Source organism: Sinocyclocheilus rhinocerous, unplaced genomic scaffold (assembly GCF_001515625.1).
Source record: "Sinocyclocheilus rhinocerous isolate Xijiao unplaced genomic scaffold, SAMN03320098_v1.1 scaffold2160, whole genome shotgun sequence".
Lineage (NCBI taxonomy): Eukaryota > Metazoa > Chordata > Actinopteri > Cypriniformes > Cyprinidae > Sinocyclocheilus > Sinocyclocheilus rhinocerous.
The window spans coordinates 342,368-357,109 of record NW_015646171.1 but is presented as its reverse complement, the minus strand read 5'-3'; the positions used below and the strand labels follow the sequence as shown (position 1 = coordinate 357,109).

Sequence of the window (14,742 nt, the reverse complement as noted above, 5' to 3'; positions counted from 1 at the left end):
ATCAAATATGAAGCGTCATGCAGGGAATTCTGGGATTATCAATTTACAGTTTGTCACTGTAAATTATACAATGACTTTTTCTTTCACTTCCCAAAACCGTATTTTTAACAGTATTTTACTGTAAAATTACATTAAATGTAATTACATTTATTTACCAAATATAGTATGGAAACTTACTGTTAACCAGCTAACAGGTTTTTACTGTAGCACTTTTATAGTCTTTTACTGTTAAAATCACAATAATTTTTTACAGTGTACAGTTATTCTAATGCTTTACCCACCGACGAGTAGTGTGTGTATGCTGGAGGTCAGAGGTCGTGAGAGATGTGCGGCGGAGCCGTGTGTTATTAGTTGCGAGCAGGACAGATAGCGCAGGTGTTGGTGAGTGTTCAGAGCGTCCCGTCCTGCAACCCCATCCTTAAATGGGGCGGCGCTGGTGTGACACACTCAGTCGTCCTCCAGCGAGGGATAAGCACTGAGAGTGTGAGACGCCAGATAAGATGATCTTTACAGAAGCACAGCCAGTCACAACCTGTAAAAAGCCACTGCCATCCCACTGGTGCCCTGCTGGAATTAGTTTAGCGCACACACACACACACTTATCCAGCTCTGTAAATCTGGATATACCACAGACTTCTACAGTTTGTATATAAAATGAATTATAGTGACCTCAAATAAATCCAAACCCTACACATTGAAAGAAAACTTTTCCAAATAATACCCATCAAAGATACTGATACTATAAAAAATTTTTTTTTTTTTACAATTTTGTTCAGACTCAAAGTACATATTTTACAGTATGATGATCTGTGAAATATCTACTTTGCATTACATATAGGCATTACATATTTCTGTCCATCTTAGTGAGCTAACAAGCCATCTAGATTGCTATCCTTTTACTTTATTTTTGTTTAAAGTCAACAAGAAACAGAAATTGTGATAATCTTGTCTTCACTATTGTGACACATGTCAAATGGCTTCTTGAATGAGAAAAATGTTATATTTCATTATATTTCATTAGTTATTTATGGAGATGTACAAATACATGCATTCTGGAGTAAAAAACAAAAAAACTTTAATAAAATTTTTTATGAAAGTTAATCATAGCAGAGCGGCTGCCAAAGACACACAATTACCGATTACCTATCGAGACAAACAAACAACATATAGAGAAACTCTGACGTGCAAACTTTATCAACTCGCAGATGCTTTTCTATAACGTTTTTTAAATCAATATGTGAAATGATTCTATATAAAAGACGTACAGTAGCCTATTTCAGTCCGGTGGATTCAAGCGCAGAAGAATCAAGCCATACATGAACATTAACCGACAGAGACTCCAGACACAAGAGCGCGCAGACTTTCTGGAAGTTGCAACTGAAACGTCTGCACACTCGCAAACTTCAAAGTAGTTGTTTTTTCCTTTTGTGGTTTGTTAATGGCAAGTTTGAAAGGAAGAGATCTAAGAAGAACTGTAAGACCGCGAACATATTTCACACAAGTATGGAACCCATGACCTTGTGTCTGAGCTACAGGAATGTACAAGAATCCAAAATACAGATGTGTCATTATTCAGGTAGCTGTGTGTAGCATGTTGACCATTTAGTTTGGTGCGATTCTCTTCAAATTGTTGCTCCACCATGACAGTAGTTGACCTGAAAGAGACAATTCTGACATATTTTGCAAAGCAAACACACACACACACAAAATCAAGTTAACATATCAAAGCATAGCTACACTAGCAGTCAAAAGTTTGGACCCAGCAAACAGGGAATGTTCTATTACCATGTTATCATAATTTATTAATATTGATATTTTATCACAGAGCAAAACAGAAGCTGACAACCCTTAATAATAATGAAAAAAAAAAAAACCTTAAGATCAAAGATGTCAGTTATTCCTTTAATTTATTTACATGCTGGTTCCATGTTGACTTTTGGCATATTTATAGACTGAATGCAATGATGAGATGAAAAAATATGATTTTAAAATTGCAAAATTTTGCTTTGGAGAAAAGGACTTTGTTTATATTATTTTCTACAATATTTTGAAGACAGTGGCTCCACAGTTTCAGCTACAATGCATTAATATAGTGACTACCATATAATTTAATAGGATTGGCTGCCCTCTGCTGGAAATCCAAAATACATTGGAGAAATTTTATTATCTTCAAATAGATTTTGATCTCCCAGTGTTATATAAAAAAAGGTGTTTTGTTAAAGGGTTTATAATAGGAAATGTGCATTTTTTTTTTTTCAACTGCCTGAGTAGTTGAAAGATAAATCAACATTACTCCAGTACTCTGGTGAAGGAAGAACTGTCATGGCAATTAAACTGATGACAGAAACAAACAAACAATGAAATAAGCCTTGGATAATCTTTAAACAATGTAGCAACACTGGGAAATTTGTAGCATTTCTTTGTAAACTGACTCACACATGGCCCATAATTTAGCCGGCAGCTCCTATTTAAACAGCTAATCTTGTAATCGAATTAAGAATGACTCTCATGTCTAGAATTTAAATCTTAAAGTTTTAAGCTACAGTCCTTCAATTAGTTCACAGTTATTAAGAATGACTTGCAAAAGTCAGATGCTGATAAATACCACAAAAAATACAAAGCAGCATAACAGTTTTCAACATTGGTAAAAAATAAGTAATGTTTCTTGAACAGCAGATCAGCATATTAGAATGATTTCTGAAGGATCATGTGTCACCTGGGCATCCTGACGGTCTGCACAGCCATTAGAAGAATGGGTCTTGGTACGAAGACCCCAAAGGAAGTGACGAACGTAAAGTAGTTGGCGGTATATACTGTCCTCTACACTGTCACTCTCCAGGTCCACCTTGAATCCAGCACTCGGCAGCACAATAGGAGGGTGGTTCTCAAAACTCTCCACTAGATCAACTATTGAAAAGATGCATATGCATAATGTACACTAGAAAGCACAATGTCTCTGGAGATAAAATGGAGAGGATTCATTTTTATGCCTTTTATGTGTCTACCTGTTCTGTAGATATATGCCTCATCTTCACTGCTGGGTTGCCAGATTGGTAAAGGACCCAGCTCAGCCATGAGCTGGTACTGTGTGAGGATTCTATGTAGCTGGACAGGCTTCAGAGACGGATGCTCTGCACACAAAGCTTTCCAACTCATCTACCGACAAACACACACACACACACACACACACACACACACACACACAAAATCAAGATAACATATCAAAGCATAGCTACACTAGCAGTCAAAAGTTTGGACCCAGCGAACAGGGAATGTTCTCAGAGCGTTCTCTCAAAGTTATGTTCCAGTAACATTAATAGAATACTCAAATTAAACACACACACACACACACACACACACCCACACACACACACACACAAAATCAAGATAACATATCAAAGCATAGCTACACTAGCAGTCAAAAGTTTGGACCCAGCAAACAGGGAATGTTCTCAGAGCGTTCTCTCAAAGTTATGTTCCAGTAACATTAATAGAATGTTTACTCAAATTATTATCTGGTCTTTAATAATGTGCTCAAAACATTAGCACAAAAACATGGAACTTTTTTTTAAAATGTTTCGTTTGGAACGTTCATTTAAGATTTTTTAAATGTTACTATTTTAGAACATTCAAAAGTAACTGTTTGTGAAATGATAACATTAACATTCATTAAACCAAGAAACATTTTTAAAACATTTAAAAAACTGGATGTTTTGAACAGTCAGAGAACATTCAGAAATAACGTTCTCATAACCTAATGGGAATATTAGCAAAACATTGTTAGAACATATTTTTGTTAGCTGGGGAATCATTAGGATCTTTTAACAAGTCTCTTCTGCTCACCAAGGCTGCATTTATTTGATCAAAAATACAGTAAAAACAGTAATGTGAAATATTATTACACAATTTAAAAGGACTGTTTTTTTAATATATACTTTAAAATGTTATATACATTTGTGACGCCAAGCTGTTCTCATAACCTAATGGGAATATTAGCAAAACATTGTTAGAACATATTTTTGTTAGCTGGGGAATCATTAGGATCTTTTAACAAGTCTCTTCTGCTCACCAAGGCTGCATTTATTTGATCAAAAATACAGTAAAAACAGTAATATTGTGAAATATTATTACACAATTTAAAAGGACTGTTTTTTTAATATATACTTTAAAATGTTATATATATTTGTGACGCCAAGCTGAATTTTCAGCATCATTACTCCAGTCTTCATTGTTTTTAAAAATACTTTTATTCATCAAGGACACATTGAATTGCTCAAAAGAGACAGTAAATACATTTATAATGTTATAAAAGTTTCTATTTCAAATAAAAGTGGTTCTTTTGAATTTTCTATTCATCAAAGAATCCTGAAAAATAAAATGTACCATGGTTTACAAAAAAATATATATTAATTTTTGTTTTCAACATTGATAATAATCAGAAATGTTTCTTGAGCAGCAAATCAGAATATTAGAATGATTTCTGAAGATAATGTGACACTGAAAACTGGAGTAATGATGCTGAAAATTCAGCTGCGCATCACAGAAATAAATTACATTTTAATTTATATTCACATAGAAAAGAGTTATTTCAAATATTAATAATTTGTCACATTTTTTACTGAATTTTTCATCAAAAACGCAGCCTTGGTGAGCAGAAGAGACTTCTTTCAAATATGTACTTGTGTGGCGTATGTTTCTGGTCTAAGGCAGAGCACAATGGACTTGAACAGAACACAAGAGTCTCTCAACGTAACATTACATCTTAAAATCGAAGCACTCATGACAAAAGACTCTGAAAAAACGCTGGACCCTCGCAGAAGCACCGGTTTACCAAAAAAAGGCTGATATTTCGAGCTGTGGCTGTGTGTGTACAGATGACGCTGTAAATACTCAGTATGGTTTCTTTTCATTGCTGCCGTGCGTCCCGTGCTTCTGTTCGCTGTGAGTCGTGGCTTCCATCAGTAGACGTGTGGTTTGTGATCAGCTTAACGTTTGTATTATACTCTATAGTCTATATGTGTAGCACAGATGACATGTAAATACATGTGTTTATTAATGAATATGAATGTTATCTATCTTTATTATGGCAATGAGCGGCATCCTGGATTGTTGATCACTGATAAAACATGAAGTGTATTTATAAGATTTGCTGTATCGTGCGATATACTTTTGGAGAAGAGTTCTAGCAAATAAAAGTGTTCTGATTAATAACTCAGCTGTTCTGCTCATTTCAGCATTTAGAGAACAAATGACACGAGAAACATAAAACATGGATGGGAAGACATAATGAACGTCTTTATTTTCTGGAAATGATGTTACATTTATTTCAAGTATTAGTTTAGTTATGTTTTTATTTCATTCTCCATCAGGGCTGAATTGAGAATTTAAATTTCTGAATCTGAACTTGATTTGAATTGTGGTTCCAAAGAGGATGCAGAATTCGAATTCGAATTTTTAAATGATACATTGCTTTATTTCTCAGTACCTATTTGTTTAGGATATTTCAGAAACATCAGATGATATTAATGATCATTTTTAATTTGTCTTTTCTTTTACTTTAGTGCAAGGACATTTAATTTCCCAGAATGCACTAATTTACTTAAATGGATCTCTTTTGTTTATAAATTGCAGTTCAAATTCTAATTCAACATCTTGTTTGACGAGGCCAGTTCATTTCAATTCACACTCATGAATTAAAAGACATTTTATTAATGTCTGATGTTCATGTTCATTCTCAGAACCTTCTGGCAAAGTTATCAACAAACGTTCTTCAAATAACGTTAATAGAACATTCATTCAGACTTTTCTGGTTATTTATGTATCATTCATAGAACGTTGGCTGTTCATCTAACATTTTTAAATGCTACTTTACTTGTTTCAGAACATTCAGAGGACATTCAAAATTAACATTCCCTTAATGTTTGCAAACTTCTAAAATGGAATGTTCCCTTAATGTTTGCATTACCACGAAAAAAACGTTTTTAAAACATAAAAAAAAAAAACTAGACTTTGAGGTCCAGAGAACATTCAGAAATGTTTTCATAACCTAAAGCAGGACATATTTTTGCCAGCTGGATGGTCTGAAATTGGTGGTACAACATTAGAAGTTTCAGCAGAAGATTTTAGTAATTCATTTGTGTTTCTTTTATCATTGATGGATTATTCTGTGAGTTGTAAATTAAAGCTACAAACGATCTAAAAACATTCTATTGTAAATAAGGAGCAGCATCATCTCTGCAGCTCACATCCGCGTCTCTGCCTGAGGAGCAGAAGAGCAGGTGGAGTTTCTCCTCTAGTCTGTCGGGTTTCGCTCCTTCTTCTTTCCTTCCCGTTTTGGTTTCTGTGAATCTGTGGGGAGACGAACAATACATCACTTTGCTTCAGACAGTCATGTTAAACACACACACACACACATTCACACAGGTTTGTTTTTGTGAAAAGTGGGGACTCTCCATAGGCGTAATGGTTTTTCTACTGTACAGACCGTATATTATATTGCGCTACACCAACCCTACCCCTAAACCTATCCCTCACAGGAAACTTTGTGCTATTTCAGATTTTCAATACACTCCATTCTGTGTGATTTATAAGCGTTTTGAAAAGTGGGGACATGGGGTAATGTCCTGAAAAGTCACCTTCTCCTTGTAATACCTATGTCATACCTTTGTTATTATACAAATTTATGTCCTCATTTGTCACAAAAACGCACACACACACACAAATCTCATGAAAACACATCCAGCTCCTATTTCAGCCCCAAATCAAGAGAGATAAAAATAAGAAATAACCTTTTGCTTAAAGAAAATGAAGCCTGTTTCATGCACATTAAGACAGTTTTGCATTGAGACATTATTTTAATGGCAATTAAAGACATTTAACCCTGTATTCTCTGTCCCATTAATTATGGATGATACATTTGAATATTTTGCTTTTGAGGTATTTTTTAAAATAATTCTCATTATGATTTTTTTATGTATTACAGTATTTTATTTTTATTTTCAAATTAAAGATAAAATTGCATTGAGACATTATTTTAATGGCAATTAAAGACATTTAACCCTGTATTCTCATAAATAAATAAATTTAATAAATAAATAAATTTATTATTTATTTTAAATTAGTTAATTTAAAAATAGTTTAACATTAAAAATAGCTTTTTTGTTTATTTAAATCAGCATAAAATGTTATTGTCATCTATGAATATTTTACCATTCAACCATTTTTTTCTATTAGAGTATTTTTTCATTATAAAAATATGAATAAAATTAAAAATGTAAAATGAAATTAATTTATTATTTTAAATTAATTAATTAAAAATATATTAAAATTACTATTTTTATTCAAATAGCATTAAACGCTACTGTGATCTGTAAATATTTTACCATTCAACAGAATTATTTTTCCATTAGTTATGTTTTTGCATGATAATGAGAATTTAAATAAAATTTATTATTTTAAATATAATTTTTAAATAGAAAATACTTTATTTATATCAGTATAAAATGCTACTGACACTAGAAATCCAGATAATCACACTGAATGATTCTACTGTTATAAGAGGATATTTATAAAGGTTCCTCTGCATAAATCTCATCTCAGAGATGAAATGAACCTTGACTTAGTTTAATTAACATTCTTCTCGAGCTGGTGGACGTCACCTGTTGATCAGAGTTGATCAAGTGTAAAAGTTCATGCTGTCATCAACACCTGCCGTCTGCATTCATGTCTAAACTCGCCAAACATCTACGATTTCACACAAAACAATCAAAATGTGCAGAAAATCTTCATTAAACTGACTGATGATGATTGCATGTCCAATAACGCCATCCAAGCGTTCATAGCATTAGCATCTCATTCGCATAAAGATTAAACCCATTCAAATCAAACACAAAAACAACCAGAAGACCATCAGCAGAACAACGGCTAATTATAGAATAAAACCGGAGGAAAGATGAATGACAATGAGATCTACAGATCAACTGCGTGTCTCCTCTAGAGATCTCAACGTCTCAACATGTGCTCAGATTTCACAGGATCACAGAAGCCTGCCAACAAACATCAGAGATCTCAAACATTTATCATCAATTCAAGATTAAATACTGTGGATGAAAAATAATACATAAATACATACATACATTTTTTTTAGGTCCAAAGATTGAAATAATTAAGATTTTTAAATGTTTTTGAAAGAAGTCTCCTGCTCATCAAAGCTGCATTGATTTGACCAAAAAATAAATAAACAAATAAAATAAAATAAGATAAGAAACATTACAATTTAAAATGACTGATTTCTATTAATAAATATAATTTATCCTGTGATGGCAAAACTTAAATTACATTTTAAAATATATTCTAATTGTAATATATTTCGGCTATATTAAAAACATTACTCATATTATGTATTATATACTGTATTATACATTTATTCCAAACTCTCTCTCTCTCTATATATATATATTTGTTTGTGTTCGATTTTACTTCCCCACAAGAGTTTGAGAAACTTCTGAAATCAAGTTTGTAATTAAATTAAATGAAACATAACTGAGCATTTCAATGAAGCCTCATTGAGTTTTGAATGAGCGACATCTGAGCAATAACATTAGAGCAGCTGTGATCTGTGAGTCATCCACACACATGCACGCACGCACACACACACACACACACACACACATGTATATGAAATGTGTGTGTTTCGTATGGTAACAAAATATTGTTTTTATAAAGTTGTGTATAGTTTTGACAAAAGTGTTCCATTTTGCAAATGATCTGAAGTGTTGTGCTACTTTGGTGTAGGGTTGTGTTAATTGTGTGTAGTGTTTTGACAAACCGGGCCCTGTTTTCAAAATTGTGCTTAAGCAATCGTAAAAAACTGTAATATGAGCCAAATCATGTGACCTAACAGAGAGACACAAACAGACGTCCGGCCAATCAGAGGCTCTGAAAATCCTCATCGCTTCACCATGAACATCAGCGTGAGTGATGTGACGTCCTGTCTGGCCTGCTGTACCGCGGGACGCACTAACAGGTGAGATGTGTCTGTGTCTCTGTGTGTGTGTGTGTGTGTGTGTTTACCTCCGTTCATCCATCTGTGACAGTGGCACCCGCTCCCAAACCCCCACAATGCTCTCTGCTGCTGCTCTTATCACCTCAAACAGACCCCGGCGAAAACACCCCTCTCACCTGTGTGTGTGTGTGTGTGTGTGAGTGAGTGTGTGTGTGTGTGTGTGTGTGTGAGTGTTCCATCTGTAGGGAATTTCTAGGGAGTTCCTAATCACTTCTGTCCTCTGTTTGTTGGCACACAGAAAAGGGCACAGACACACATTATCTATAGATACAGCATCACACACACACACACACACACACACACACACAGTCCCAGAGGAACATTTGATATGCTCAGATGTTGCTTTCATAATTTATTAATTAAATACCAGTCAAAAGTCTAGAATAATTAAGATTGTGTAATGTTTTTGTCTCTTCTGCTCACCAAAGCTGCATTGATTTGCTCAAAAATACAGTAAATATGTGATCAAATGTATGTGATAGATTGTTAAACTGTAATTTATTCCTGTGATTAAAGCTGTATTTTTAGCATCATTACTCCAGTCTTCAGTGTCACACGATCTTCAGAAATCATTCTAATATGCTGATTTGCTGCTCAAGAAACATTTATGATTATTATCAATGTTGAAAACAGTTATTACTGTTTTTATTCATTCCAGACAAATCCATCTCCCCTCCACTTCCTCATCCTCCCTCTCTCTTTCTGATCCAGACATTCACAACCGTTACTACAGCACTTGAACACTGGTTAATAACATTTACAGCAACAATGAGGTTTAGAAAAGCTGTTCTTGACCCGAATGTCATCTCTGACTGGTTCACTGTCCATTTCATCCGAACACAATCATTTCACGACATCTTTATCAGTTAAATAAATGCACATGCTGCTGTCTGTCTGTGTGTTTTCTTTGCGGTGGAAAATTAAATTGTGACTTTCAGATTGAAAAATGATGCTCTTGGTAGATTAAGACGAATTTCTTTTGATCAGCCTGAATTGTTGCCAACATTTACATTTGCAGTTATTCATTTAGCAGATGCTTTTATCCAAAGCGACTTACAAATGAGGAATATTACAGCACGAGGGATTCATCAGCGGGAGACAGCAGCAGTAGAAATACTGCGGTAACGTACAAGTGCTGCCATGAATCTCAGCATATCCCCTTCATAATAATATGAAGCATAGACGACGACGACAACACAAACCAGCCGTCTGTGGCCTTTAACACAGATACACTGTGAAACCATCACATTTATTAAACTTTAATAGAGTCTTTAGAATCTTCTTGAGCTCGAGAAAGAGAGAAAGACCTTATTGATCAATATTTCAGCATAACCTTACGATCTAACAGTCCTGCGGTTCAAATCACAGACATGTACCTAATCTATGGAAAGATGCAGTGGTTGTCCCAGTTCCAAAATGTAGTAAACCTAGAATTATTAATGATTTTAGGCCAGTCGCTCTGACTTCAGTTTTAATGAACATTTTTGAGAAACTGGTCAGGTCTGAGCAGCTCAAATGTGTGACCTTCTGGGTTTCTCTGGTTGTATGGTTTGGTCAAACATCTTTAAAAGCGAGAAATTCTTTAAACCAGATAGTTAAATGGTCTAGTCGATTGGTGGGTGAGTCACAGTTGGATCCAACATCGTTGTATACCAGACAGTTGCAACGAATGTCTACTTCTATTTTAAATGATGACTCCCACCCTTTGCACAGTGAGTTTCAGCTTCTTCCCTCTGGGCGGAGGTTTTTAATCCCAAGGTGTAAAACAAAGCGATATAAAAACAGCTTTGTTCCCGCTGTTTTAACTGTGTTAAATAAGCTGTAGGATGGGGGAGTCTTGGAGAATTTATATCATGTATCTTGTATCATATTTTTGTTATCTGTTGTGTTATATTTTTAAATGTGTTTTTTGAATTTGTGTTATGGATGGATGTCACTGTCATTTTACTGCAAGACAAATTTACCTGCGGGTATGAATAAAGTAACCTAACCTAACCTAACCTGTATACTGTATATAAAAATAATACGAGAATAGTCTGCAATAATGGCAAACATTAGCATATTGCTGCATGGTTAATTTGAAGATACGTCCAGAAATAAAAGTGGGATTACAAATAAATATGGGTCATTTGGATTCTTAATGCTTTTTAAGGCATTACTGGCAAAAAAGTTGAGTTTTTTTTCATGCACTGGTCAGTTTTTGGGCTAATTTGCTTTTATAACATGTCTTATTTCAGACTAGTGGGGGAAAAAAACATCAAAAATACATTTAAGTGTTTATTTTATTCAGATTTATCTATGTGCATCTGTAGATTTAATTCCAATACCTTTCAAACCCGTTTCTCAAAATAAGTTTTTTACTTCACTTATACACACAGAACTTTCCTTGTACACTGGTTTTATTCCTCTCTGTATTCTGAAGGGTATTACAGAGGGTTCTGTTTGTTGTTTGGGGTTTTATGCAACATTTTATTCCAAAAAACATGGTGAAAATGCATTTTTCCTGATTGCTGACAGCATTTTTTGATTTATGGAGTGAGAAAATTTTTTTTCCAAAGTCCCCTCTATAAAAATCTTTATCCAATGTTCGGATCTCTGTTCTGGAAATGCATGCATATTACTGCATATTTAATTAGATAATGCATTGTTTGCATATTTCAACTTGTAATACAAAACAACTGTATTACTGTAGTGTGATTAATCAACTAGCGAAGTATAGTAATTACAATTTTTACCCTATTCACTTGTGGTGTTTTGCCTTAATATAAACATCTGCATCTGTAGAATTCAATTCCAATCCAAATCTTTAAAGGCTGTCAGTTTTTCCTCCATTTCAGCAGCGCTTACGTCAAACTTTCCAGTTGTATTCCTATCTATATTCTGAAGAGTTTTAATGAGGGGTTTATATATCATAGATCATTTGCTTGGTTTATATTGCATTTTATGCCTAAAAACATTGTGAAATGTATTTTTTCTGGCTGTTGACAGTATTTTCTGATTTATAGAGTAATAAAAAGAGAAATCCAAAATCACTGTAATAAGTCAACAAAATGAAACAAGAAGTTTGAATCTGGATCTATCCAATGTTCAGATCTCTGTTCTGGAAACGTATGCAAATTAGTGCATCGTTAATTAGATAATGCATTGTTTGCATATTTCAACATAACAATGCAGGAAACTTGTAATACAAAGCAATGATTAATCAACTAGGGAAGTATGGTAATTATCATTTTTACCCTATTCACCTGTGGTGTCTTGCCTTAATGCAAAAATGTTTTTAGCACTCCAATCATTCACTCAAGTTGAGTACATGTCATGCTCAATATATTTTATGTCTTTATGGGTGTATTCTTGTACCTTGCATCTTGGGCTTGGGTTTGCCGCAGGGTTTGGTGGCGCTGACGGTGTTCGGGCAGTTAGCGTCCATCAGCGCTCGCTTCAGCACGCCGGTGCGCGTCTTCATTCCCGTGGTCGAGTCACACTCTCCCCATGCCTGAAAATCATACTTACACTCACCTGCAAAAGACAAAAACCCACAACTTGATTTTGACGAATTCAAATGCAACATAATTATACGAAACTGTCAAAAATACACTATAAACCCAAAAGTAAAACATACATGCATAAACAAGTTTTCCAAATTTACTGTCTTAATACATCTTCCTGGTGTTATTGTGAAGGATACATCAGTGCATGTTATTCTGAAAAAATAAATGTTAGTTTTCATAATCTTGAACTAGTTTTCAGCTGACGTCTCCAATTCTTTTTTCAACCATCTGTCCAAAGGAGAAACTTTTCCCCATGCAATAACTCCCAAAGTTTAAAACCACATTTTTTTCTTGTTGAATATCCTGTTTCACTTGGAAAAACATCAGATTATGGAAGTAAAACAGGTTGCTGGCTACACAAGGGAAAAGAAAACACAACCCAGCCTACATTAAATACAGGTTCACTTACAGTGAGGTTTGTTTTGCGAGGTGAATTATTGGCTGCCGAGAGCATGAAACCATCAAAATGCAATTTTACACGATAAACAATTTAGGTACTGTGTTGGGTTGGCACTCGATGGCTAATGTAAAATCGGGATCCTGAAGCAAAACCAATTGCGAAGCCCTGATCTATGCTCTCGTTCCTTTATCTCTCGTCTCATTTCATCTTTCATTCTTTCTGTCCATGCTTTGGAGTGATTTCTCTCGGTCTCTGCCGGAATGGATGGGGGTTAAACTGCTTCAATCAAGCACAAAATTGTCTCTAATGACATATTTAAAGGCAGAGAGAATGTAATTACATGCAGCAGCCCTCCGGCTGAATGGCCGCTGTCCTGAATCGAGACCCTCAAAAATGAGGCCGGTGTGAAATAGAACCCTTATAACTCAAGAGGAAAAATTCTGCACTAGACATCAGCATTTCGACATTAAACTATTCTGACACGGCTGCTGAACTACACAGAAATACACAGAGGATTCATCACTCAACGTTTAGTGTGATCATGTTTTATTAAGTCTGTGATTTCTGATGTTCTTTCAGAGCGAGATGGTCTTGCACATTCCCAGAGAGAGACTTCTTAGAGAAAACACCCTACAGTTTCAGTGTTTGTTGATAGTTTATGTGCATACCTACAAATCCCGAGGGATGGTGGCATATGCTTTCTCTCTCTCTCACACACACACACAAAAAGTGGTATATTCTGCCAGCTTGTTTCTGGCTCTCACTGCAGTCGTGTCATTTCTGAGGACAGAATTCTGTGAGAATCTCCATCCTGTTACTCCACAGTGCAGGTTTATTTACCCTGAGCCCTGTGTATGTGTATGCAACCTGTGTTTGTGTGGCTTCTCACCTCCAAACTGCTTTTTCCAGTTGCAGGGGATTTTGCAGCGCTGGGTTTTGATGGTTTGTTTACAGTCGGTGCCGGTGCGTGTGCCCTCTCTGGTGCCCAGGCCGCAGTCACCCTCGTTAGCCACACACACACTCCACTGCCACTCGCCACAGTCCGATTTACGCTCTTTCTTACCTGTCAGAGTGAGAGTACACATAGTTTCATATTGCACCTTACAATTGTAAGTATGAGAGACAGAGAGAGTGTGTGGGTTGATATAGAGCAGTGTGAGGTGATACTGAGCAGTGTATGTGTGTGGAAATATAGAGCACTGTGGGGAAATATAGAGTGCTGAGAGGTAATTCAGAGCAGTATGAGGAAATACAGAGTGGCACTGGTAATAGAGTGCGGCGTGAGTGACAGAGCAGCATAGGGTAATATATAACGGCTTAGGTGATATAGAGCAGTATGGGATAGTACAGAGCAGTGAGAGTTATATAGATCAGTACTGGGTAATATAGAGCGGCGTGGGTTATATAGAGCAGTATGGAGTAATACAGAGCGGCACGGGTTACATAGAGCAGTATGGAGTAATATAGAGCGCGTGGGTTTTATAGAGCAGTATGGCGTAATATAGAGCAGTGTGGGTTAATATAGAGCAGTATGGAGTAATATAGAATGGCGTGGGTTATATAGAGCAGTATGGAGTAATATTGAGTGGCGTGAGTTATATAGAGCAGTATGGAGTAATATAGAGCAGCGTGGCTTATATAGAGCAGTATGGAGTAATATAGAGCGGCGTAGGTTATATAGAGCAGTATGGCGTAATATAGAGCGGTGTGGGTTATATAGAGCAGTATGG

General features: G+C 35.4%; 2 protein-coding genes across 2 annotated transcripts in view; both read right to left on the bottom strand.

Annotated features, from left to right (window-relative positions):
• LOC107707090 (ras-associating and dilute domain-containing protein-like) overlaps positions 1 to 3,156 on the bottom strand; it is a 5,743-nt gene extending 2,587 nt beyond the window's left edge. The window contains exons 1-2 of the mRNA XM_016510973.1: positions 3,006 to 3,156; positions 2,717 to 2,907 (exon numbers count right to left, since the gene is read on the bottom strand). Coding sequence (XP_016366459.1) covers positions 2,717 to 2,907; positions 3,006 to 3,156 — 342 coding nt within the window. The remainder of the gene's footprint in view (positions 1 to 2,716; positions 2,908 to 3,005) is intronic.
• A 2,858-nt stretch (positions 3,157 to 6,014) lies between these two features.
• Positions 6,015 to 14,742, bottom strand: part of LOC107707095 (pleiotrophin-like) — a 32,713-nt gene continuing 23,985 nt past the window's right edge. Inside the window, exons 3-5 of the mRNA XM_016510978.1 lie at positions 13,902 to 14,075; positions 12,422 to 12,580; positions 6,015 to 6,348 (exon numbers count right to left, since the gene is read on the bottom strand). Of these exons, the coding sequence (XP_016366464.1) occupies positions 6,293 to 6,348; positions 12,422 to 12,580; positions 13,902 to 14,075 (389 nt within the window). The 3' untranslated portion in view covers positions 6,015 to 6,292. The remainder of the gene's footprint in view (positions 6,349 to 12,421; positions 12,581 to 13,901; positions 14,076 to 14,742) is intronic.